Source organism: Schistocerca americana, chromosome 9 (genome assembly GCF_021461395.2).
Source record: "Schistocerca americana isolate TAMUIC-IGC-003095 chromosome 9, iqSchAmer2.1, whole genome shotgun sequence".
In the NCBI taxonomy this organism is placed as follows: domain Eukaryota; kingdom Metazoa; phylum Arthropoda; class Insecta; order Orthoptera; family Acrididae; genus Schistocerca; species Schistocerca americana.
In genome coordinates this window covers 187,245,576-187,273,259 of record NC_060127.1, presented here as the reverse complement: position 1 = coordinate 187,273,259, position 27,684 = coordinate 187,245,576, and the positions used below count along the sequence as shown (strand labels likewise).

General features: G+C 43.2%; 1 protein-coding gene across 1 annotated transcript in view; it reads right to left on the bottom strand.

Moving 5' to 3' along the window:
• Window positions 1–27,684, bottom strand: part of LOC124550806 — a 409,782-nt gene that overhangs the window by 95,977 nt on the left and 286,121 nt on the right. The window contains exon 5 of the mRNA XM_047125532.1: window positions 375–567. Within this exon, the coding sequence (XP_046981488.1) occupies window positions 375–567 (193 nt within the window). The remainder of the gene's footprint in view (window positions 1–374; window positions 568–27,684) is intronic.

Genomic DNA, 27,684 nt, shown 5'->3' with positions numbered 1-27,684 from the left:
CGTTTATCATCTGCATTTCTTCTTGGTGTAGCAATTTTACTGCCCAGTAGCGTATATTTATCCATCTCGAGACGACTGGAAGTTGCTTTCTACGCCAACAGTTTTTGTACGCCATATTGTTTCCACATTTTTGTCCACTCCCTGTATATGGTGTTAGCCATATCTGCTTTGTGGAATTGCAAGGAAGTGCTTATTATTCGAATGTCCAAGCACGTAGTTACAGCGAATGCCACGTTTGACGTTTCCAGGATGCTGTCATTAAGGTAGTTTTAATGGCCAGTACCGCAGACAAGTAAACACGGCAAAATTTGTAACTTTCTCCGACTTAATGACTAGCCGTATAGACGGGCGGAGAGCGGGCGCTGCTTGCTTACCGGGACGACGCCGGTCTGGTGGGGGGAGGCGTCGCGACGACTGGTGGCGTCGTGTGGAGCGGCGACGCTGGGGCTGAGGGCGGAGGCGTCGGATCCGCCCCCTCGTCTGTGGGTGGAGTCCCCTCAGAGCCGGCGTGTGTAGGCGGCACCGCAACTGCAAACATCCCAGCGATAGACTTTGAGGCTAGCTCAGCTACCGGGGGCCGACGAAATAATAAAAATACAGTTTTAAACGTGGCTGTTTCTTGGCAACCGTATACAATTTTCAAAAATAGGAATTATACAGTCAGGTCAGTTGCAAATAAGTGTTGTCGGACAATTGACTTGCGTTTCGACACCTATTAAGGGTATCTTCATCAGAATGAAATTTTGAGGAATCGTAAAATTACATTGCGAGAAAGCAATGGTCAGAATTTATAGCAGCTATGTTCAAGTCAAAAATGAAATGAAGTACGTTTAAGCCTTATGACGTAAAAATTTCATTCTGATGACACTTTTAGCAGGTGTCGAATCCTAGGTGAATTGTACCAAAACAGTTATTTGCAATGGGTTGGCTATATAATTCCAACGTTTGAATCATAATGGTTTATTAAAACTTAGAGCACACAATTTTTATCGACATAATTTTTCACTGGGTCCGCCGTTGCACACGTTTTCCAATAAACACTGAAACGAGAGAAAGGTGTCTGGTAGCGTAGCAATGCAAGTCTGCTCCGCTTGCTTCACCTGCTGATCGGAGATGAATCGAAGGCCTTTTAAATAACACTAATGAAATGACATACACATAAAATCATATCTGTATGAGACCAGTAAAAGTCTCTGAAATTGTGCCATTTCATTTGTAGAAGAACCTGCACCTGGATTTCAGGCTGGATCCCTCATTAACATTCGTTGCTGAGGCACTATTCCAGAATATGGCGAGCCTCGGCAATTATGTTCGTATGTAAGGGGAAATTTAAGTAGACCGTGGTGGAAGTGAGAATTTGGATCGAGGAGGGAGGCATGCCAGGGTAATTCGTCCAGTTGGGTGAACCGCTGGGCGAAGGTGGCTTACTGGCTAACGCACCTGCCTAGTAACCAGGAGACCCGCGTTCGATTCCCGGGCTTGGTACAAATTTCCACTCGCTGCTTCAGTCTACAAACATGAAAACTTTTAAGTTATGTTCAAATGGATCGTCTCCAGTGATTATGTAATTACAGATCGTTCTTCATCGGTTTGTTTTGTAAACCATTTCGCGCACACATTGTGAAAATGGAGACTGTTTTGCATGATATCGTATGGAAAACCACAACTAACCCGCATACAGTTTGCCGTATTATCAACAGTCACTCCATTCTTATTCCGAACCTAGCCAGCGAACTGTTCAACATAGGCGTCAGTTGCGGCTGTAGCTGCTCACCCCTCTCTTTCCTCGTCCTTAACGCCCGTTCCATCATTTCGGATCTGTTCAGTCCGCTGGTAAACACTGCACTGAGACAAATCTTTGTCCTCAAATCGTGCTGAAAGTCTTCTATGAATTTCCGCTCGTGGAAACGGATTACGGAACGCTGTTTTCCTAGGACGCAATAACTGAGTGGAGTGATTATCTTTCCGTCACCACAACGCAAAATGGAATTTCACGTTGAAGATGTCGTTCACACAGGAGAATCGTACCAACATACCGTCATTCGACCATCGAACAGACTCCCTTATGGACGGCATAGTAATAAGCACCCCTGGCGTAGAGAAACAACTAAAAGATTTGAAAGCAAATAAATCACCGTGTCCGGACGTAATCCCAATTCGATTTTACAAAGACTACTTTATGGTGCTGGTCCATTACCAAGCTTGCATTTATCGTGAATCCGTCGCGCAAGTACCAAGAAACTGGGAAAAAGCGCACGTGACTCCAGTATACATGGTGATTCACGAAGATATGCAAATATTTTAATATTATAATAGAAGTGTGAAAATCATTTTCACAGCATCGGGCACACCATACAAATGCTGCATTTTTACATTTGGCACTGTACCTTTACAATATGAACCCAACAGAACTGATGTGGAGCCAAGTTAAGGGATTTTGACCGAGAAATACCAAGACTGTTAAGCTGCCAGACGTACTGGAACTAACGCACGCAGCCTTTTCACACGTCACAGCCGAACGTTGGCGGGATATAGAACGGCACGTCATAAAAGGGAAGAGAATGTGAGATCTGCAATGGCTTCGTGGATTCTGTTGTTGACCGACACGTAGTGAACGTAGCAGGTGACAGTTCCAGTACTGAAATGTATTTCTCGGATTCGGATAAGAAAAGAGCTAAGAGATTACCAGACGACTGACTGTAAGTAATACCTTCAGTGGCTTCAGTATTCAACAGTACGGTGAAATCCCTGCAATATGCTCTTACATCACACATAGCTAGCTCAGAAAAATTACTCTGTGTTTATATATATATATATATATATATATATATACTCCGCTGTACCGGTCCCAAGCCCGGGGCCTCATTATGCAAGTGATGAGGAAGGAGGGGGGGGGGGAGGAGTAACAACCTCGTTTAAAAAACCAGAGTTCACCTGGCCCGGGTGATAGTACTCTGTCAGGGCCCCTTTGCTAGGGTTACAGCGAAGACCTCAACGGTAGTGAAGGCGGAGAGAACGAATCTCGGTACGGTGGAACTAGCGGAAGAGGCACATAATACAATAAATCCACCCTGCGTCTGACTTGTAACAAGCGGCACTGTGGTCGGCGTCTGTTCACCAGAGGTGCGGCCGTAATACAAATTCTGGAACTAACCACTCCAGTCTTAACCACTGAGCTTTTCTGAGCTCAACCCTTTGATTCTAAGTACTATTATGGAGCGTTTTAGTAATTACAAAATTACCCCAGGTGGTAACAAATCCTCCGCCATCAGTGGCGCAACTAGTCTATCGGATTCTGGGGAGACTAGGCTGAAACGCTATATCCCAAACCAGAGGAAATCGAAGTCTTTTGACCGACTCATGCCCAAGGTCGAAACATTTTTTGGAACTATCAATATTAACTCTCTCTTGACACCAGGAAAACTCTATAAATTAGGAGACACACTAAAAGAACAAAATATCAAAATTTTAGCCCTGCAAGAAACAAGGTTGCCTGATGAGAATACCATGGATTTTGGAAACTACCGATTGTTTAAAAGTAAAACAGACAAAAGAATTCTTAAAAACACTCCGCATCTGGGTGTTGCATTCGCAATTTCGCAAGACATTCTTGGCTCCGTAATCGAAGTAAATCCAGTAAACAACAGACTAATGACAATTTCCATGAAATGTGCAAATAAAATGTACTGTTTAATTAACCCACACATGCCTATCAACCAGGAGAATAAAACGAATCCAGAAAAAGTAAATAAGTCATGGGAAGTGTTAGAGAATACAGTCTCCAAAATTCCTCAAAATTATGTAAAGATTTTAATGGGTGATTTTAATGCACAGTTAGGGAAAGAGAGAAAATTTAGAAAAACGGTCGGTGAATTCCCTGCACATAAATGGACCAATCAAAATGGAAAGAGGCTGGTAGAATTTTGCAGAAATTTCAATCTCAAAATTATGTCAAGTCATTTTAAGAAAAAACCTTCAAAACAAAAGACATGGCGATCACCTAACAAGGACATAGGTGAATTCCAAATTGACCATACTGCAATCTCGTATCCATGTCACAAAGAAATTTTAAAGGTTCAAGTTCGTAAAGGCGCCAATATTGACTCAGACCATTACTTAACCCGTGTGAAACTAAAGCTAAAACCCCAAAATTTCAACAAAAGGACACCATTAATCCCCAAATTTGACACCAGTAAAATCCAACCATCATTATTAGCAGACGAATTTGACAAAACAAGTGCACAAAATTGGGAACAACTCAAACACAAGATTATCAAAACAGCTCAAGATCAAATTCCTTTACGAAAACACAAGAAACATGCTTGGTGGAATGAAAACTGTGATCATGCAATCAAAGCCAGACAAGAGACATTTAAAGCATGGAATAGCAACAAGACAGAAGACACATATGATACATTCCTGACAACTAGAAAAGACACTTCAAAACTAATTAGACAAACAAAAAGACAATATGAGAATAGTCAACTCTTAGAAATTGAAGAAGATTTTCAGAAATACAATACCAGAAATTTTTATAAAACTTTTAAAACCAAAATAAAGGGGTACCAACCCCAGAATCTTTGCTTCAAGAAGGAAAATGGACAGTTGGCTCTTAACAACCAAGAAAATTGCAAAGAACTTTCTAAATATTTTAAGAAACTTCTAAATTGCCCCGAGCCCACAGAAAGATTTCCACCAAAAATTCCCCAACAATGCAATCTAGTTTCACTTGCACCAAATGAAGAGGAAATCATTAAAGAAATTCATAGGTTGAAAAACAACAAAGCATCTGGTGAAGATGGAATTGTTGCAGAACTTTTAAAGGCAGCTGGTTCAAAAACCGTTAAAGAAATTACTTCAATCATGCAAAACATTTGGCAAACTGAAAAAATTCCTGATGAATGGAAAACCGCCTTGATTCACCCACTTCATAAGAAGGGAGACAAAACTGATGTTAATAATTACAGAGGAATTTCTCTTCTTCCAGTCACATACAAAATCCTCTCTCAATGTCTTCTGAACCGAGCACAACAACAACTTGAATGGAAAATTGGCGAATATCAAGCAGGTTTCAGGCCAAATAGATCTTGCCCAGAACAGATTTTAGTCCTCAAACTAATTCTCAGACATCAAAAAATTTACAATAAAAAACTAGTTTGTACCTTTGTAGATTTTAGAAAGGCTTATGACTCAGTGGATCGTGAATCTCTTTTCCAAATTGTGAAAGAACAAGGCCTGGATCCTAAAACCACGGCAATTATCAGAGACACGCTAACTGGTACAAAATCAAAAGTAAAGTTCAGAGGAGAAATTTCAGAATCCTTTGAAATAAAAACAGGCGTGAGGCAAGGTGATGGACTCTCTCCGTTGCTATTTAACTGCGTTCTAGAAAAAGTAATACAAGAGTGGCGCGAACAAAAATTGGAGTTCAAAATTGACCAACCAGTGAAATTAGGACGAACAAATATTCGAATAGACTGTTTGGCCTTTGCAGACGACTTGGTTATTCTAACGCAGGACATCCAAATTGCTCAGAAACAAATAGAAATTCTTAAAGAAACAGCAGAAAGAGTAGGTCTCCAAATCTCATTTGAAAAAACACAGTATATGACTAGCAACAAACTGGCACCCAAACTTTTGGAAACTAAGTATGGAAAAATCAAAAGAGTTTCGCAATTCAAATATTTAGGTGAAACAATCTCAGAGACTGGTCTAGAAAAAATTGGAAATGAAATTCGTTGTCAAAAGATGGAGACAGCTTTTAGACTTACAAAAGACATCTACAACAAAAAATGTCTCTCGAGGTACTCTAAATTGAGACATTACAACACGGTCATAAAACCAGAGTGCCTTTATGGGGCTGAAACGCTAATTTTAAACAGAAAAAAGGACATTCAAGAAATCCAAAAAAGAGAAAGAAAAGTAATCAGAAAAATTCTAGGTCCAAAATATACTGAAGAAGGAACATACAGGCTAAGAGCAAATAGTGAAATTCAACAATACACCAGCATATATTCGGATATGAAAAAACGCAGATTAAAATTTTATGGGCATATTAAAAGAATGGATGCTACCAGACTAACTAAACAAGTAGTGGAATTCTACGAAAATCGAAGTAAAGCTAAATTTGAGACAATAAAATGGATTGCTGCTATAAAAGAGGACATGAAAGAGGCAGATATAAAACAAGATGAAATTCAAGACAGAAAATTATTTAGGCAAAAAATTCATAACTGGGTAGTTGGTCAAGCTGAAAAACCAAAGAAAACTGGAACCACATGGTCTGATGAAAGGAAAAGAGCTCATTCCGAGAGAATGAAAACAATTTGGGCAGAGAGAAAGTCTAAAAGAAAATAACTGAATGCCCCGTGATTGTACTTCGCGTGGTCCAGTAGGGCCCAAACGTGAATAATAATAATATATATATATAATGAGCGAGGTTTCTACGGCTGCCACCGCCTCTCGCATCTCAATCTCCATCGTTCACGGTCATTCCAGTCGCCTTCATTAAATCCTCTCGCCGCCATTGCTTCGTTGAATTCGTCTTTCCAGCATCTCGCAAGTCTACCGCGCTTTCTTCTTTGATGTGGAGTCCATTGCCGTACACGTTATGACCATCTTGTCTGGCATGTATGTAGTCTAGGATTGTGCTTTTGACATTCATAACCTCTCTGATCCTATCATTTCTAATATGGTCAAGTCTGGAGTATCCACAACTCCGCCTCCAGAAATCCATCTCGACAGCCAGCAGGCGATCTTTCTGCCTCTGAGTTACTGTAGTTCCCACAACTCTGCACCATATATTGTGACACTTTCAATAATTGTGTGGTAGGTGGTATGTTTTGTTCTGCGCGTTATGTTTTTGTTCGAGAGAATATCATTTAGTTGTTTTATGGCTCGCTTGCCCTGGCCTATTTGATTGTTTATTGTTTACATCATCCATACAGTGTCACTCCCAAGTACTTAAAATTATGACACCCTGTGTTTAAAATAGGAATTTTCATCAGTCTTGTTTGTAATTAGAATACTGTGTCAGGTGGGAACGAGTGCATTTTACTCTTTCCATCTGGTCACTTAAAAAGCGCGCGGTAGTGCTGGAGTTTTTCCGAGTATTATTTCATTCTCTTTAAAAACTGAATGACATTCGAAGCTATATTGTTTTCTTGCCCGTCTCTTTTTACCTCTGAACTGCTCACATCATTGCAGGTTAGTTGAATTGCTGGTTGGGCAGTGGTGTTCAAGTTTAATGCGCCGATAAAGCTGTTGTCCCTCGCGTCATCGCTCAGTCTATGTGCGTGTAACACAGCATAAAAGGTATCCTTGTGACCGTACTTGACTGATCTGGACACAAGTTGGCTTCCGCTCCACGTGAAAAGGAAATCCAATGAGATTCGAGCAAACGCGGAAGGATACATGGCGTAATGATTACATCAGGTTTATTCTTATGATGAACAGAGTATACCGTATTATTTCCACCAATAACCGAGCAGTGGCGCAGCGATCGGTACTTTTGACTTGATACTTTGTACTACGTATATTATTTTTGAAACAACCTGTATTTTTGTTTGTGTAAAAGAGAAACGAAAATTATTTCATAAGTAACCGCCATAACTGTTAATAAATTTATACCACTATGAGACAAGATATTCAAAAATGACTGCGCTTGCCTATAGAACCATGATTGTCGCGAGGCGTGCACCTATTCGTCCGAACCTAGTGGCTAGCGTTGCTGCCTCTGGATCACGGAGTCCCAGGTTCGATTCCCGGCCGGGTTGGGGATTTTGTCTGCCCGGGGACTGGGTGTTTGTGTTGTCATCATTTCATCATCATCATCATCACCATCATCATCATCATCATCATTCGTGAAAGTTGTTAAGTTGGATTGAGTTAAACATTGGACTGTGTAAAAATTGGGACTTTGTACAGGCGCTGATGGCCACGCAGTTGAGCGCCCCACAAACCAATCATCATCAACACCACCACCACCACCACCACCACCACTTTCGTCCGAAGACAATCGACGGTCACAAATATCTTCTTTTTTCAGGGCCCAAAAAATGAGGAAATCGTGTGGGGAGAGGGAGGGGGAGAGAGGGAGAGAGGGAGAGAGAGAGAGAGAGAGAGAGAGAGAGAGAAAGAGAGAGAGAGGGGTCACGCGTCATCAAGGTGGTTCCGAGAACGCTGCGGAGGTTTCCCTGGGAAGTCCTTACACATCCTCCATAGAGTTCCGATCCCTCTTCAAGCGATATACGTATTTTCGGAGCCCTAAGAGCGACATTCGTGGCCGTCAATTTGCTTCGGACGAATAGGTGCACGCCTGGATCCAGTCATGATTCCGTAGACAACCACAAACATGTTTCCATGAAGGCATTGCCCGTCTTCTCTTACAGTGGGATAAATGTATTAGTAGTTACGAAGATTGCTTTTGGAATAATGAACAGTCTGGTTACTTTTTCCCAGCTGTATAGTTTTCATTTGATTGCCGCTGGTGCGTAAATGATGTCCGAACAGGTCTCGGTACTGACCGACCGCCGTGTCATCCTCAGCTCACAGGAGTCACCAGATGCGGATATGGAGGGTCATGTGGTCAGCACACCGCTGTCCCGGGCGTATGTCCGTTTTCGTGACCGTAGCCGCAACTTAATCAAGTAGCTTCTCAGTTTGTCTTACAAGGGCTGAGTGCACCCCGCTTGCCAACAGCGCTCGGCTGACCGGCCGGTCACCTTCAAAGTTCTAGCCAAACCGGACAGCGCTTAACTTCGGCGATCTGACGTAAATCAGTGTTACCAACTGCAACAAGGCCAATGGGACATAAATGATTTGTACACAAAAAATTGTGAAGGTATTTTTTTCCAGCTGTTTCGTTTCATTTTACTACCCCTGGTACATAAATGTTTTGTATACAAAAAATTGAGAAGGGATTCTGAAACGACTGAACTGAGTTTCTCCACAGATCACTGCAAAAAAAATTATGCCAGAAATTAGAAAACAAATACTTTATTAAGAACGTTGCAAGTGCCATACCGGAGAACTGGCTGGTTGTATAAGTCTCAATAGGGAAGTTTTTGCGGGTTGATCCTTGCAAGCCGGCCGGTGTGGCCGAGCGGGTCTAGGCGCTTCAGTCTGAAACCGCGCGACCGCTACGGTCGCAGGTTCGAATCCTGCCTCGGGCATGGATGTGTGTGCTGTCCTTAGGTTAGTTAGGTTTAAGTAGTTCTAAGTTCTAGGGGACTGATGACCTCAGATGTTAAGTCCCATAGTGCTCAAAGCCATTTGAACCATTTGATCCATGCAAAGAAGAAAACAGCAACCAGTCGGTGTTAACAATGCTATTTATTCACACAAATAGCGCTGTTACCAGTTTCCCCCCCTACAGGTTCGTCTTCAGTTCACGCTTATATTAGATTTGCTGTTGTTTACGTTAGTTGTTGACTGTTTTTTCTCCCAATAACTAATATAAACAACAAACAATGTAATATAAATGTGAAAGGCCATATGAAGGTAAACCTGTCTGTTCGAAACTGGTGTCGGTGTCATTTGTGTGAACAAATAGTATTGTTAACAGCCGCGCGGGGTAGCCGTGCGGTCTCAGGCGCCTTGCCACGGTTCGCGCGAATCCTCGCGTCGGAGGTTCGAGTCCTCCCTTGGGCATGGGTGTGTGTGTGTTGTCCTTAGTGTAAGTTAGTTTAAGTTAGAGTAAGTTGTGTGTAAGCCTAGTGACAGACGGCCTCAGCAGTTTGGTCCCATAGAACTTACCACAAATTTCCAAATTTTTCCATTGTTAACACCGTTTGGTTCCTGTTTTCTTCTGCTGGTTGCTGTTTTCTTTTTTGCAACGGTCAACTTGTAGTCTGTACAGCTCGCTATTCAATAAAATAAAATTGTGCTAGACAGTGTAGTGGCAAAGTGCGCGCCTGCAGACTCGGGATCGAATTCTGGTCAGAAGCCGGAATTTTCCAGTCTGCTGGCCTTTATCTCTCAATGATGTGATGATGTACGAGGAACGACACATGGTCCGCAATCTGCGCTAAACTGTGCGTGCCATTTCGACGATTTGCTGCAGAATCCTTTAACATATACTCAGTTCGAATATAACAAACTTCTTGAGACTGACAATCTTATATCCAAGAATCAGCAGCGTTTATAAAAAGCATCGCTCGTGAGCAATGTAGCGTGCGCTTTTCTCACATGATGCAGGGCGATGTATGGATGAAGGGCAACTGTCAGATTCAATATTTCTAGATTTCCGACACGCGCTGTTGCCTTGTTTCGGGGCACACTCAGCCTCGTTATGCCAATTGAGGAGCTACTCGACCGAATTGTAGCGGCTCAGGTCAAAGAAAACCAGCATAACGACTGGGAGAGCGGTGTGCTGACCACACTCCCCTCCTATCCGCATCCTCAGTTGAGGGTGACACGGCGGTCGGATGGTCCCGATAGGCCAGTTGTGGCCTGAAGAGAGAGTGTTTGTTTTTACGCTGTAGGAGTCACGCTAGTCACTGGTAAAACTGTACAAATGTACCTTTTTTTTGGTAAGGCCAACATATTCATATCACGGAATATAAAGTAGTATGAGCATGACCATTCCTTTTCAGCCAAATAATACATACAGATACCACCTGCGTTCCATATCCTACCAACCGTATTCATAAAGTTAACGAAAGTCAATTTCTTCAAATATAATGAATTAGAATTTATAAGTTGACACTGTGTCCCATTGCAGGCTGTCAACGAAGGAACGAACATATGGAACAAGTTCTCAGATATGTAAGTGGCTCGAAGACTTCTTAAATAATACAACCCAGTACGTTGTCCACGACGGCGAGTGTTCATCAGAGACAACGGTATCGTCAGGAGTTCCCCAGAGAAATTGATAGGATTGCTGTTGTTCTCTCTCTCTCTCTCATGATTCAGCGGACAGGGTGGGCAGCAATCTGCGGTTGTCAGCTGATGATGCCGTGATGTGCGGTAAGGTGTCGAAGTTGAGTGACTGTAGGAAGAAAGAAGAGGACGTAGACAAAATTACCAGTTGATGTGATGAATCAGCTAGCTCTAAATGCGGAAAAATGTAGGTTAATGCGAATGAGTAGGAAGGCCAAACGTGTAACGTTCGGATACAGTATTACAAGTGTCCTGCCTGAGACAGTCAAGTCGTTTAAATATCCGGGCGTAACGTTGCAAAGCCATGTGAGATGGAACGAGCATGTGACTACTGTGGTAGGCAGGACGAACGGTCGACTTCGGTTTAGTGAGAGAACTTCAGGAGCGAGTTGTTCATCTGTAATAAAAACCGCATATAGGATGCTGGTGCAACCCATTCTTGGGTACTGCTCGAGTGTTTGGGACCCGTGCCAGGTCGAATCGAACGAAGACATTGAAGCAATTCATAGGCGGGCTACCAGATCTGTTGCCAGAAGGTTCAAACAACACGGAAGTATTACCGAGAGGAACTCAAATGGGAATCCCTGGAGGGAAGACGACGGTCTTTTTCGAGAATCATTATTGAGAAAATTTAGAGAACCGGCATTTGAAACTGAATGGCGAACGATTCTACTGCCGCCAGCATACATTGCGCGTAAGGACCACGAAGATATGATACGAGAAATTAGGGCTCATATTGAGGCATGTGCGCAGACGTTTTTCCCTCGCTCTGGTTGGTAGGGGAACAGGAAAGGAAATGACCAATAGTGGTGCAGAGTACCCTCCGCCGCGCACTGTACGGTAGCTTACGGAGTATCGATGTAGGTGTAGATTATTCGGGTAGGTTGAGTCAGCAAAGTGGCGTCCGAATTGAAAGAACTTACCTAATAGCTAGCTGAACATGTCTATTGACGGATTCCCGTTTTGTCATGCCGTACGAGTTAACTTTTATAACAGAACGAACATCTTTTTCCCTCCTCTTAAACCAGTGGCGATTAGTGAAGTTGCTACACGACATACTCTGTCAGCAATAACGCCGTTGTAGACTGGAACGTTGCTACTTTTTTTGGTATTCGAGGAAAATGAGGTAAGCTCTGTTGTCATTCGACGTGTCATACTTCACATCTTTGTACTGGATATTTTTCACACGGAGTTTTCATTCAACACTCGGTATGTTACGCCACAGAGTTTCTGAGTGGAAGCAATGTGATCTTTGGTCGCTGGTAGCATTGTCGTTGCTGTAGCTTTGTGAGAGAACGAAGTGGGTGATTTGGGTTTGGCAATGCTACAGAACGGACTGAAATAACTTCCAGAGGACAGAGATAAGTATACGGACGACGATGACGGATTTTGGAATATGGTTTGGTAAAGATTAATTTGACAAGTGAAGACTGGAGGTAATGATCTTACTTGTACGTAGTTATGAGATGATTGAATAACGGAAGGTTTTAATGGAATTTTTCTTTATTGGTTTTTCAATGTTGACACCTGATTAAGTAAAGTTATGAGTTCACATGGGCAGCACTCAGAGACTGCGGACGTACCACTTCTTTATACCAGTCCAATAATTAACTTCCCGCCCGCAGCTCGTGGTCGTGCTGTAGCGTTCTCGCTTCCCACGCCCGGGTTCCCGGGTTCGATTCCCGGCGAGGTCAGGGATTTTCTCTGCCTCGTGATGACTGGGTGTTGTGTGATGTCCTTAGGTTAGTTAGGTTTAAGTAGTTCTAAGTTCTAGGGGACTGATGACCATAGATGTTAAGTCCCATAGTGCTCAGAGCCATTTGAACCATTTTTGAATTAATTTCCCGGCAGAGTAGTACGTTTTATAAAAAGTAATTTTTTTAAAGATCATTGTAATACTCAAAGGACGAGTTGCCGTTTTCGTGCTATAGTTTCTTAAAAGTTAGATCCCGTTTCAAGCAATTAGCTAGTTGAAATACCACTACAGTCTCCTCACGAAAGAATTTCATTTTTCTGATTGTGTGTGTCGGCGCACTGCGCAAAAGTAGGACAAAAACTTTTTTTTTTTTGAATCGTCAATCTTCTGATTCGTTTGATGCGGCCCGCCACGAATTCCTCTCCTGTGCTAACCTCTTCGTCCTACGTCCTCGATTATCTCATGAATGTATTGCAGTCTCTGTCTTCCTCTACAGTTTTTGCCCTCTACATCTCCCTCTAGTACCATGGAAGTCATTCCCTCATGTCTTAGCTGATGTCCTATCATCCTGTCCCTTCTCCTTGTCAGCGTTTTCCACATATTCCTCTCCTCTCCGATTCTGCGCAGAACCTACTCATTCCTTACCTTATCAGCCCACCTTATTTTCAACATTCGTCTGTAACACCACATCTCAATTGCTTCGATTCTCTTTTGTTCCGGTTTCCCACAGTCCATATTTCACTACCATACAATGCTGTACTCCAGATGTACATTCTAAGAAATTTCTTCCTTAAATTAAGGCTGATATCTGATTTTAGTAGACTTCTCTTAAACAGGAATGCCCTTTTTGCCAGTGCTAGTCTGCATTTAATGTCCTCCTTGCTCCGTCCATCATTGGTTTATTTTGCTGCTTGCGTAGAGAATTCCTTAACTTCGTCTACTTCGTGATCATCAACCCTAATGTTAAGTTTTCTCACTGTTCTCATCTCTGCTGCTTCTCATTACCTTCCTCTTTCTTCTATCTACTCTCAATCCGCATTCTACACTCATTACACTGTTCATATCATTCAGCAAATCATATAATTCTCCTTCCCTTTCACTCAGGATAGCAATGTCATCAGCGAATAGTATCATTGATATCCTTTCACCTCGAATTTTAATTCCAATCCTGAACCTTTTTTTTAATTTCCACCATTGCTTCTTCCACGTACAGACTGAACAGTAGGGGCGAAAGACTACATTCCCTACACCCTTTTTAAGCCGAGCATTTCGTTCTTGGTCGTCCACTTTTATTATTCCCTCTTGGTTCTTGTACATATCGTGTTACCCATCTCTCCCTATAGCTTACCCCTATTTTTCTCAGAATTTAGAACGTCTCGCACCATTTCATTGTCAAACGCTTTCTCTAGGTGGACAAATCCTATGATCATGTGTTGATTTGCCTTTAGTCTTGCTTCCATTATCAACCGCAACGTTAGAATTGCCTTTCTCGTGTCTCTACCTTTCCTAAAGCCAACCTGATCGTCATCTAATACAGCATTAATTTTCTTTTCCATTCTTCCGTACATTATTCTTGTCAGCAACTTGTATGCATGACCTGTTAAGCTAATTGTGCGATAATTCTCGCACTTGTCAGCTCTTGCCGTCTTCGGAATTGTGTGGATGATACTTTTCCGAAAGTCAAACGATATATTGCCTGACTCATATAATCTACACAACAACGTCAATAGTCGTTTTGTTTCCACGTCCCCTAAATATTTTAGAAATACTGATGGAATATTATCGATTCATTCTGCCTTATTTGATCTTAAGCCCTCCAAAGCTCTCTTAAATTCTAATACTGGATACCAATCTCTTCTAAATCCACTCCTGTTTCTTCTTCTATCACATCAGACAAATCTTCCCCCTCATAGAGGCCTTCTATGTTCTCTTTCCACCTATCCGCTCTCTCCTCTGGATTTAACAATAATTCCGGTTCCACTCTTAATGTTACCACCCTTGCTTTCAATTTCACCGAAGATTCTTTTGACTTTCCTATATGCTGGGTCAGTCCTTCCGACTATCATTTCTTTTTCGATTTCTCCACATTTTTCATAAAGCCATTTCGTCTTAGCTTCCCTTTACTTTTTATTTATTTCATTCTTCAGCGATCTGTATTCCCGAATTTTCGTGAACATTTTTGTACTTCCTTCTTTCATCGATCAGCTGAAGTATTTCTTCTGTTACCCATGGTTTCTGTGTAGTTACCTTCTTTGTACCTATATTTTTCTTTCCAGCTTCTGTGATTGCTCTTTTCAGAGACGTCCATTCCTCTTCAACTGTACTGCCTACTGGACTATTCTTTACTGCTGCATCTACAATCCTAGATAACTTCGTATGTATCTCGTCATTCCTCAGCACTTCTGCATCCCACTTCTTTGCATATTGATTCTTCCTGACTAATGTCTTGCCCTTCAGCCTACTCTTCATCACTACCTGTCTATTTCTGCTCCTGGGTACGCCTTACAATCCAGCAAATGATTTCTGAATCTCTGTCTGACCATGATGTAATCTAACTGAAATCCTTGAGTATCACACAGTTTTTTCCAAGTATACCTCCTCTTGTGATTTTTGAACAGAGCATTCGCTATTACTAGCTGAAACTTGTTGCAGAACTCAATTAGTATTTCTCCACTCTCATTCCTTTCCCAAGCCCGTATTGTCTTGTAACCTTTCCTTCTACTCCTTTGCCTACAACTGCAATCCAATCTCCCATGACTATTAGATTTTCATATCCGTTTGCGTATTGTATTAGGCTTTCAATATTCTCATATAGTTTCTCTATCTCTTCATCTTCAGCTTGCGCCGTCGGCATGTATACCTGAACTATCATTGTCGGTGTCGGTTTGCTGTCGATTCTGATAATAACCCTATCACTGAACTGTTCACAGTAACACATTCTGTGCTCTACCTCCCTATTCATAACGATTCCTACACCAGTTATACCATTTTCTGCTGCTGTTGATATTACCCGATACTCATCTGACTAGAAATCCTTGTCTTCCTTCCACTTCACTTCACTGACCCCTACTATATCTAGATTGAGCCTTTGCATTTCCCTTTTCAGATTTTCTAGTTTCCCTACCTCGTTCAAGCATCTGATATTCCAATCCCCGACTCGTAGAACGTTATCCTTCCGTTGATTATTTAATCTTTTTCTAATGGTAACCTCTCCCTATGGCAGTCCCCTCCCGGAGATCCAAATGGGGGACTATTCCGGACTCTTTTGCCAATGGAGAGATCATCATGACACTTCTTCAATTACAGGCCATATGTCCTGTGGATACACGTTACGTGTCTTTAATGCAGTGGTTCAAATGGTTCAAATTGCTCTGAGCACTATGGGACTTAACTTCTGATGTCATCAGTCCCCTAGAACTTAGAACTACTTAAACCTAACTAACCTAACGACGTAACACCCATCCATGCCCGAGGCAGGATTCGAACCTGTAGTAGTCATCAGGCTGTAGCTCCTAGAACCGCTCGGCCAACCTCAGCCGGCCTTTAATGCACTGGTTTCCATTGCCTTCTGCATCGTCTTTCGCCTTTAGGGGCAGTTTCCAACCTCTAGGACAAGAGAGTGCCCTGAACCTCTATCCGCTCCTCCGCCCTCTTTGACAAGGCCGTTGGCAGAATGAGGCTGACTTCCGCCGGAATTCTTCGGCCGCCAATGCTGATTATTAATCAAAATTTAACAGGTGGTGAATTTCGAACCCAGGACCGAGGACGGTTTGATTGTGAACCAAAGACGCTAACCCTTTTTTTTTTTTTTGGTAGGGGGATCAGGGCACGGGCTGGCGGGGGCAGTGTGGGCAGGGGTCGCAATCCGAAACCTGGCCACACTGTCTCCACCATCCCTTTTCTGGGGATGTGGTCCAAGGTACGAAAGGTATTTTTTTAGACCACTAAAGCTTAATGTGCTTATAATTGTTGTACGTCCTTCCATTGCGCTACCCAAGGCTTTCCTTCGTATTAGACAGTTTGCTGCTGCGCTGCATTTTGTTATGTTCATCACTTCGAGCAGTACCGAGTTTCCATTGCCACAGGTAAGCCATGAAAATTATGTAGAGCCAGTTACATTACAGGCAAGATAATAAGAGCATTCTAGGTGTTGGCTGTCAAAATCAAATTCAGGGTCAGATTAGGTAAAGTTTATTTCAGATCTTATTTCTTATGCGGACAGTTTTATTCCGAGAGTGCAGTGTTATATTTGCGTGCATATCGAGCAGTATGTGGAAATTTTGTAGTCAGCTTGTGCGAGTGAGTTCACGGGGAATTTTAGCAGAAACATTCTGAATATCTATTCTTTGAAAGTTAGATTGTTAATTTTATGTAGCATTTTTATTCTTTGAGTTTTGTGTGTTGAAACTGCAAGTCACACAGTGTGACGTGATGCACTGCGGCAATAGCCTACACACTGCAATGTACAATACAGAATTTCACAGGACGGCTTATTTAGTATATATTTTTACGTCTTCTAATTAATTTGGTTGGAGTTAGTTAAAAATTAATTTATACAATTTCAGTTTTGGAGACTCTTATAATCTGATAGCGTTGTGTAACAACAGCCCATACACTGTCAGATATGTACTTTACTTGTGTCTTACTGTCAGAGATGTACTTTACTTGTGTTGTCGCGGTGGGATTGCCTTTGGCCGTTGTGCAGAACTGTTGACAATCTACTGGATGATCAAAAAGTCAGTATAAATTTGAAAACTGAGTAAATCATGGAATAATGTAGATAGAGAGGTACAAGTTGACACACATGCTTGGAAAGACATGGGGTTTTATTAGAAAAAAAAGTACAATAAATGTCCGACATATGGCGCTTCATCTGATCAGAATAGCAGTAATTAGCATAACAAAGTAAGACAAAGCAATGATAATGTTCTTTACAGGAAATGCTCAATATGTCCACCATCGATCCTCAGCAATAGCTGTAGTCGAGGAATAATGTTGTGAACAGCACTGTAAAGCATGTTCGGAGTTATGGTGAGGCATTGCTGTCGGATGTTGTCTTTCAGCATCGTTATCGGTCGATCACGATACACTCGCGACTTCAGGTAACCCCAAAGCCAATAATCGCACGGACTGCGCTCTGGGAACCTGGGAGGCCAAGCGTGACGAAAGTGGCGGCTAAGCACACGATCATCACCAAACGACGCGCACAAGAGATCTTTCACGCGTCTAGCAATATTTTTTTTTTTTTTTGCTTGCTTCTAATAAAACCCGATGTCATTCCAAGCATGTGTCAATTTTTACCTCTCTATCTACATTATTCCGTGGTTTACTAAGTTTTCAAATTTATACTGACTTTTTGATCACCCAGTACATGGCATTTTCACTCCGTGTTGTGACTTACCATACAACTGGTGTAAACATGAAGAATTCCGGTACCGTTCAAATAATTTGTCCTTGGTTCAGAGGGCCAGCCTAGGCGGTTGTGAGTTAACGACTTTGTTTTTCGCGCTTCAACTGTGTTAGAGCGGACGAGAAACCAGGACGCTTAAGTTAAGGCATTCGTCTTGTGCCGAAGTCCGACCCGTGAATGGGAGGCGTTGTAACAGGGACAAGGTCGCGCGCACTTCGTTAGGCCCTTGGGAGCCGACAGCCAACTAAACGCGTCAAAGCGTGACATTAACATACACACCCTGTAGGCCACGGTAAGGTGTGTGGCTCGTGGAACTTGTGCTCTCTCTATCTCACACTCTACACCGGCCCATCACACGCTACGTAGGGAGAACAATATAAAACTGCCCGGAAAACACACTCTTATTGAGACATGGCATTTACCGGTATTAAAGAAAACGTGGAAGGGGCGACCCACCAATGTAACTTTCTTTTCACACAACCTGTTTATTTAACAATATATAATAATAAATTTGTTTTCTTTACAAATTAACAAATTTGTGAAATGAATAAGCTTTTACAAGAGAAATCAAAAGAAGAAGAGCATGACATTAGTTACAAGGGCCCGGACCTGCAGGCCACCCATTATCTGGTGAAAGCGGTATTTACCACTGCGCTGGAAACATGTAAGTAATATTGATGACGAGATATTCATTGTTTGGATTTCCAGCTCCTTGTGTTTGCAGTTAAAACTGTACGATGTGAGGTCCAAATCTAAATGGCTCTGAGCACTACGGGACTTAACATCTGAGGTCATCTGTCCCCTAGACTTAGAACTACTTAAACTTAACTAACCTAAGGACATCACACACATCCATGCCCGAGGCAGGATTCGAACCTGCGACCGTAGCAGCAGCGCGGTTCCGGACTGAAGCGCCTAGAACCGCTGGGCCACAGCGGCCGGCGATGTGAGGTCCGACAGTTATGCAAAACACCGTTGTTTCTCATTATCCAAACATGTTTCAGCACCACTCTGCAATCATCAGTGGGTTTCCGTTTTATTTATTGTGTAATGTCAACATTTTTATTAAATGATTACAAAATTATGTGGATTATTTAGGCGAGAAATAATGCGACAATCTAAATTACATTCTAGATGATTGGTTAACTCCCAGCAAAATTTCTCATCAACATCGTTTGGCTGGAGATGACAATCTACCTGTAGTAAATAATACACAGGTGATCCGGAAAAGTCATGCACACCAAGTGTGAAGGTATTAACAAAAACAAACGAACTATTGATTGAACTAGACATTCACATAACTTTGTAATCATTTAATAAAAATGTTCGCATTACAAAATAAATAAAGCGGAAAACCACTTATTATGGCACAGTGGTGCTGAAACACGTTCGGGTAATGAAAAAATACCGTATTTTTCGTATCTGGCGTACCTGACATGCTACAATTGATGACAATAGTGTTTCAATTATTCAAACAAAAGACTTTTTTTTGGGGGGGGGGGGGTGGAACTGTATGTCGAAAGCTTCAGGGTTAAGATGCGCACCAGTGCTTAAAGGTTAAACAAATTAGGAGACAATTATGACAATGATAATGCTCGCTTCAAAGCGAGCAACCTTTTCATTTCAATCAGCAACAAGGTGCGACTGGATCCCAACCCATACCTTTTGACAAACTTATTCTGACTAAACCACTGGTGACAGTTAATATGTCAAAAGTTAAACTGCTACCCAGTTATAAAGGCCGCTCTGAAGGAACGTCTTAAGAGCTCTTATTACAAGAGAACTCACTCGGCGGAACGACAAGGTCCAGTTAAAAATACAGGAACGGACAGCTTAGTACAAGAGGTAGTTCAGATTATCTCAAGCACAATTAAAATCAAGGAATTGATCCTGTTAACATCTAAATCTAACGACAAGACCCGTGTTTATTCAACGGCAACCTGTGCTTCAGTACAATTGTTCGGACTGTATTTCCGACGAGGAGCTGATTCATTAAAACATTACTGATCGGGTATGATCTAGAAAGGAAGGGTAATATAATATCAGAACAAATTTTGAAACGACACCCAGTGTCTCAGTACAATACTATGGCCTACATTTACGACCCAAGAGCCGACCGAGTGAAACTCTCTGGGTAGGGTACAAACCAGAAAACATTTAGGAGGTAGGGTAGACAATGACACCAATCACCACGAGGATTACAGCTCCATGGATCCCCGGCGCGTCGCGGCAGTTACTGAGCGGTGCCGATGACAGCCAGGTAGAAGAGGGCAGCCAGGCCACGAGCGGTTGACCGACACGACTGTTGCCAACCAACTTACGGGGTGTTGGCCTGGTGCTTGTAGCCGACGCTGACCACGGTATCTTTACTTTGCGCAGGCCCTCCTTGCGGACCTCGTGACCGCCTCTCGTCGCGACGCTACCGCCAATCCCCAAACTTGGTGCCTCCTTTCTCTGGCCAGCGAACCCGTGTATATATCGGCAAGCAAAGGCCTTCTACCTGCTCTCCATCTCTCCACCCTCCTTACCAGCTCCCCCTCGCTGATGAAGCCCTCCTGCTCTCGATCTACCCCTCCTACCAAGTTTGATCCTCCCCTCCCACTTCCCGTGTTTGTTCCTATGGGCATCCTCCCTCCCTTCTCTCTCCTTTCCCTCCATCCTCCCTTCCTCCCCCCCTCGTCCCCCAGGCTTCCCCTACCCCTTCCTCCCTTCATTCCTCCCCCTATCCTCCCCTGCCATTGGCATCCCTGCTCTCCCCTCTCCCACCCCCACCACCTTCCCCCCTCTTGGCAGGTCCCCGGGGTTCGTGCTTTTGTGTTTTTCGCCGTCACGCTCCTTCGTTCACCTGTACCCTCTAATTCATCAGTGTCCGTGTGCAGTGCCAACAGTTTCTTTCGGTGTTTTCGCGTCTGAATGACTACGTGTTCTTTGTTTGTGTGTCTACTTTTTTTTGCCCCACAATTTTGTTCTTTCTATTCTGTGTCTCCATCGTTTTTCAATTGTTAAACTTGTGGCTAAAGAGCAGCGTAGTATGCTGCTGCCAGCCCACCTTATGTAAAGGTGTTTAAATGACAATAAAGAAAAAAAAAAAAGGCCTTCTGAGTACACAACTCACAGACACCAACTCTTCCTCAGATATTGGCAACGGGACCGGAACAGGGGTAGTCGATACTACCCTTAGCTGGCCGCTGTGACCGAGCGGTTCTAGGCACTTCAGTCTGGAACCACGCTGCTGCTATGGTCACAAGTTCGAATCCTATCTCAGGCATGGGTGTGTGTGATGTCCTTAGGCTAGTTAGGTTTAAGTAGTTCTAAGTTCTAGGGGACTGATGACCTCAGATGAGTCCCATAGTGCTCAGAGCCATTTGAACCATTTGATCAACAGATTCGGCGGATGTCCTCCCGAGGGACGTCGTGTCAGATTCTGTGGAATTGCTGCATCAGATCGTCAAAATTCCCACATGGTTGGAGGGCCCTGCCCATAATGCTCCACCGTTCTCAATTGGAGAGAGAGATACGAAGGCCTTGGTGGCTAAGGTAGGGTTTCGCGAGCACGAAGACAAGCAGTCTTGCCGTGCGTGGGCGGGCATTATCTTGCTGACATGTAGGCCCAACATGGCTTACAATGACAGGCAACAAAACGCGACGTAAAATATCTTTGAGGTACCGCTGTGCTGTAAGGATGACAACCAAAGGACGGTCCCGCTGCGGAATGAAATGGCACCCCAGAATATTACTCCTAACTGTCGTATGGGATGGCGGGCGACAGTTAAGTTCCTATCCGACTGCTGTTCGGGGCGTCCCCATGCACATTTGGAATCTCATTCACTAGAATAGAAACTGTGTTCTGTGAGTAATCGCTCTTCGAACTCTCTGATGACCAACGAAGTCGAGTCTGGAAACGCTTCGGAAAGCTGTGTGTTACCAATGTGAATGTCGCCCGCCATAAGTGATGTTCTGGCGTACCATTCCTTTCCACAGCGAGAAGCCCTTCTTGTTGTCATGCGCGGCGCCTGTACAGCACAGCGATGCGTAGACGAAATTTAATGCTCCTGGTTGTCCCCCTTCATGACAAGCCATCTGGGGCTTACATTTCAGCAAGATAACGCCCGTCCACACAATGCGTTTACTTATAACCCACGATTCACTTCCATATACAGGCATTGCAGCTGCCGTTGTCTTATGAAATCTCAATCTTGTTCCCTTCCGCGTTTTATTTTTTAGACATCCCTTTATTGCTGCACATTTTTTTTTTTTTTTTTTTTTTTTTTTTTTGTCATCAGTCTACTGACTGGTTTGATGCGGGTCGCTACGAATTCTTTTCCTGTGCTAACCTCTTCATCTCAGAGTAGCACTTGCAACCTACGTCCTCAATTATTTGCTTGACGTATTCCAATCTGTCTTCCTGTACAGTTTTTGCCCTCTACAGCTCCCTCTAGTACCATGGAAGTCATTCCCTCATGTCTTAGCAGATGTCCTATCATCCTGTCCATTCTCCTTATCAGTGTTTTCCACATATTCCTTTCCTCTCCGATTCTGCGTAGAACCTCCTCATTCCTTACCTTATCAGTCACCGGCCGGTGTGGCCAATCGGTTCTAGGCGCGTCAGTCTGGAAGCGCGAGACCGCTACGGTCGCAGGTTCGAATCCTGCCTCGGGCATGGATGTGTTTAAGTAGTTCTAAGTTCTAGAGCACTGATGACCACAGATGTTAAGTCCCATAGTGCTCAGAGCCATTTGAACCATTTTCATATTAGTAGACTTCTCTTGGCCAGAAATGCCTTTTTTGCCATAGCGAGTCTGCTCCACATACACACATAAAAAGGCGTTCGGATCAACCCGGGCGCGCAGTCCGGAACCGCGCGACTGCTACGGTCGCAGGTTCGAATCCTGCCTCGGGCATGGATGTGTGTGATGTCCTTAGATTAGTTAGGTTTAAGTAGTTCTAAGTTCTAGGGGACTGATGACCACAGTAGTTAAGTCCCATAGTGCTCAGAGCCATTTGAACCATAACCCCGGTTCCCAGAACTCCTGGAGATAGACGTTGACTGTGGATATTGTATCACAGTCACAGTCCCTTTGACTGTTCAGAGATGGCACTAAACCCGCCAAATGATGTACATAACCATGAATGAGCAGCGCCTGTCTGACACAGGGGGTCCGACAGCCGATCAGTTCCAGTCATTCCACCAGGAAGGACGTACACGGCTCGTGCTGCCTCTAGTTCAACCATGACGAGACGGTCAATAGATCGGCGAATTCTGTGAAGTGTTTCCTTCTATCTCTAAGCTGGTCGTAGGTTGTATTACAAAAATAGCATACAGACAGAAGTGATGACACTTCCTGCAGGACCTTACCATCATTTTGCAGGACAATGCTCAAGCACGTACAGTGCAAGCTGTTACTGATTTGTTTGACCGATGGGGGTGCTAAGTGCTATACCACCTACTGCACTCCCCTGATTTAAGCCCTCAAGAGTTCAACTCGACTTATAAACTGAAGGAAACACTTGACGGCATTCGCTTCAGAACTGCTACAAATTCGTCGGGCAATAGACCGCGCCACTCGAACTGTCAACACAACTGGCACAGCTAAGAATATGCTGCGACTTGCACATCGATGGTAACGGGTTATACACAGTGCTGGTGACTACTCTGAAGGTCAGTAAAAGTTTCAAACACGTATCTATTTTGTACGAGCTGTAAATAAATATTTGCCACTATTAAAGTTCCAACCCTCGTATAGTCAGTCATAACAGTAGCTGCCGGCCGGTGTGGCCGAGCGGTTCTAGACGCTACAGTCTGGAAGCGCGGGATCGCTACGGTCGCAGGTTAGAATCCTGCCTCGGGCGTGGATGTGTGTGATGTCCTTAGGTTAGTTAGGTTTAAGTAGTTCTAAGTTCTAGGGGACTGATGACCTCAGATGTTAAGTCTCATAGTGTTCAGAGCCATTTGAACCATAACAGTAGCTAATCAGGATGCCTAGATCACAGAGTATATCTCCCCCCGTGAGGCAGCAGGCACTGTGCATACTACCTCAAAGGGCGATGACGTAAGCTATAGACCACACGCGGCGGCCATCAGCTACGGCGACAAGAGCGGCATCAGTACATTGGGACGTGACTGCCGCCTCGTCACGATCAACAGTCATTACGAACCCGCTCACGGTAGAAATCACCGGCCAATTCCAGCTCCGGTACCTGCCACTGTTGTCGCGGGATCTTAACCAGCGGTACCTCTCTGGAGAAGATTCGGACGTTACAACCCAACATCTCCTCTTACGAGTAGAAAACGTCAAGTGCCATAACCCGATGACCCACAAACTTGGCTCAGTGGAAGAGCATTGAAAATAACCGAACACATGTTTCGGCATATCCGTAGAAACGCGACCGTATCTAACAAAACTGCGTGTAACGTTTTCCACGTAATGGTGGTACACTAGCTAGTATCGTGACGTCTCAGTTTTGTGCCTCTTGTTCGGAACCCTATGATTATTTTATTTCTGCTTTTCATTTATCTACCCACGCCCGTAGAACACTAGCACACGAATGTTTCTCATTAACTTAACGGGTACATAGGCAGCATATTAACTGTAAAATTACGACTGGGTTTCACAATAAGTGTCATACATTGACCATATATATATATATATATATATATATATATATATATATATATATATATATATATATATATCTGTGTGTGTGTACTGTCAGGCGCTGCAATCTTTTTAAATTCTCATATACAGGGTGATCATAAAGTCAGTATAAATTTGAAAACTTAATAAACCACGGAATAATGTAGATAGAGAGGTAAAAATTGATACACATGCTTCGAATGACATAGGATTTTTTAGAAGAAAGAAAAAAAACAAAGTTTACAAAATGTCCGACAGATGGCACTCGACAGCAAAACTGCTACCGTGATGGATGAGAGGTACGCCGATATGTTACAGAATCACATCATCCCCAGCCTGGCTGATAAACACCTGCTGGAACGTACGATGTTTATGCAGGATGGCGCTCCACCTCATATTGCTAGACGCGTGAAAGATCTCTTGCGCGCGTCGTTTGGTGGTGATTGTGTGCTCAGCCGCCACTTTCATTATGCTTGGCCTTCCAGGTCCCCAGACCTCAGTCCGTGCGATTATTGGCTTTGGGGTTACCTGAAGTCGCAAGTGTATCGTGATCGATCGACATCTCCAGGGATGCTGAAAGACAACATCCGACGCTAGTGCCTCACCATAACTCCGGACATGCTTTACAGTGCTGTTCACAACATTATTCCTCGACTACAGCTATTGTTGAGGAAGGATGGTGGAGATATTGAGCATTTCCTGTAAATAACATCATCTTTGCTTTGCCTTAATTTGTTATGGTAATTATTCTTATTTTGATCAGATGAAGCGCCATCTGTCGGACAGTTTTTGAACGTTTGTATTATTATTATTATTATTATTATTATTATTATTATTATTATAATTTTTTGGCTTTAATAAAACCCCATGTCATTCCAACCATGTGTGTCAATTTATACCTCTCTATCTACATTATTCCGTGATTTATTCAGTTTTCAAATTTATACTGACTTTTTGATCACCCGGTACTTATACTTCTTTCTTATATCAATTCTGCCGACCGTTGTGGCCCAGCTGTTCTAGGCGCTGCAGTCCGGAACCGCGCTGCTGCTACGGTCGCTGGTTCGAATCCTGCTTCGGGCATGGATGTATGTGATGTCCTTAGGTTAGTAAGGTTTAAGTAGTTCTACGTCAAGGGGACTGGTGACCTCCCATAGTGCTTAGAGCCATTTGAACCATTTATATCAGTTCTTATACTAATTCGTATATTTTATTGTTTAGGAAGGCCTGCTGCATTCCCTTGAATGATACCGATCGTAGAAACCTTCGAAACATAGAAATTCCGAACACCAGCAGCGCGCGAAGCCAGATTTGCCACAGAGACATTTCTTCGTATGAATCTCGCTCGTGAAAGAAACTCAATCAACATTCTTGAAGCCGCGCAGTTTGAGGCGCCGCAACACAGATTGCGCGGCCCATTTCGCCAGAGGTTGGAGTCCTCCCTCGGGCATGTGTTGTCTGTCTGTTGTTCTTAGCATAAGATAAAGTAGTGCGTAATTCTAGGGACTGATGACCTCAGCAGTTTGGTCCCTTAGGAATTCAAACACATTTGAACATTTTTTGAACATTGATGAAGATTTCTCGCGTTGGCAATAATTTCACGGCAAACTACTTTACCGACAACTGGCTCTTTCAATTGATTGTGAATGAAGACACACTACAGGAATTTCACCCAAAAGACTTTTAAACAAATTTTTCATTCATTTTTTGTTTTTTTCTTTCTTCTTCATCAAATTCATTCACCGGACATACAGTTAGTAGATGAATAAGGACAAGGTTATTTCTGTATACATTGTAAACATTCGTGTAATAATCTTCTATGGACACAGGTAGGATAAATGAAAAACAAATATAAAAGTAATAATCAAGTTTCGAACACTGGGTGTAGAAACGTGAACCGCGATGATAACCACTGCGCCACCACTTCGTCTAAGCGATTTACCCTCTTAAACGCACATAAAGTACCTCGAAAACTTTGATCGCCATTTTCTCAGAAATGGTCGAGTATCTACGGGTAAGCCGAGACACGTGTTCGTTTATTTTTGGCTCCTCTTCCGCCGAGTGAAGTTGCTGAGAAATCAGGTTATGGCACTTGCCGTGTTCTCTTTGTTAGCTCACATCGGTAGCTGCGCGCTGAGTGCGGCGGTTTGCTAAGCGAAGGGTCCCGGGTTCTATTCCTGAGCAGGGTGAAATTTTGTGCGGTGGAGAACCGGGTGCTGTGTTGCCCTTATGTTCGTATTGTCACCAATAACTTTCACTGCTGAGATGACTGAATGGGCACGTCTCGAAGCCAGTAAATTAAAAATAAAAATCTCCGCGTCCGTGGCGCAGGGCTAGCCGAACAGATGCTAATAGTACGTTAATCATCCTGTTATGAGAAATGAGAGGCAATCTTCCGCTTTTAAGTTCTATTTCCTCCTTATAGTTGTGGCAGCATTGCACTCAGAGCTCACCATCAACCTTAGAAATGACTCGGTTAGCTACATACAAGGGTAAGACAGAGATTTCTGAATCAGATTTTAAATTTTAAGATGTTTCCATGTGTAGATGTGGACTCTGATTACAATCTGTTGGTTATTAACTTGCAAAAAAAAGTAGGTAATTGTGCAAAAGGGCCGGCCGGAGTGGCCGTGCAGTTCTAGGCGCTGCAGTCTGGAGCCGAGCGACCGCTACGGTCGCAGTTTCGAATCCTGCCTCGGGCATGGATGTGTGTGATGTCCTTAGGTTAGTTAGGTTTAAGTAGTTCTAAGTTCTAGGTGACTGATGACCTCAGAAGTTAAGTCACATAGTGCTCAGAGCCATTTGAACCTTTTTTTTGTGCATAAGGGACCAGGATGAGCTGAAAGTCCAGAGGTGGTTGGGGTTTCAAATGGAGCATTAGGAAAGGATTCAGTGAAATGAAGGAAAGAAGTACAGTAAAAGATGAACAGGTGGTTTAGAGAAAGCAAATAGGTAAAAAGACAAGACGTAGTAGAAATCTTTGGATAACAGGAGAGGTTCTGAATTTAACTAATGAAAGGAGGGAACATAGAAAATGCAGTAAAAGAAGCAGCGAAAGTGAA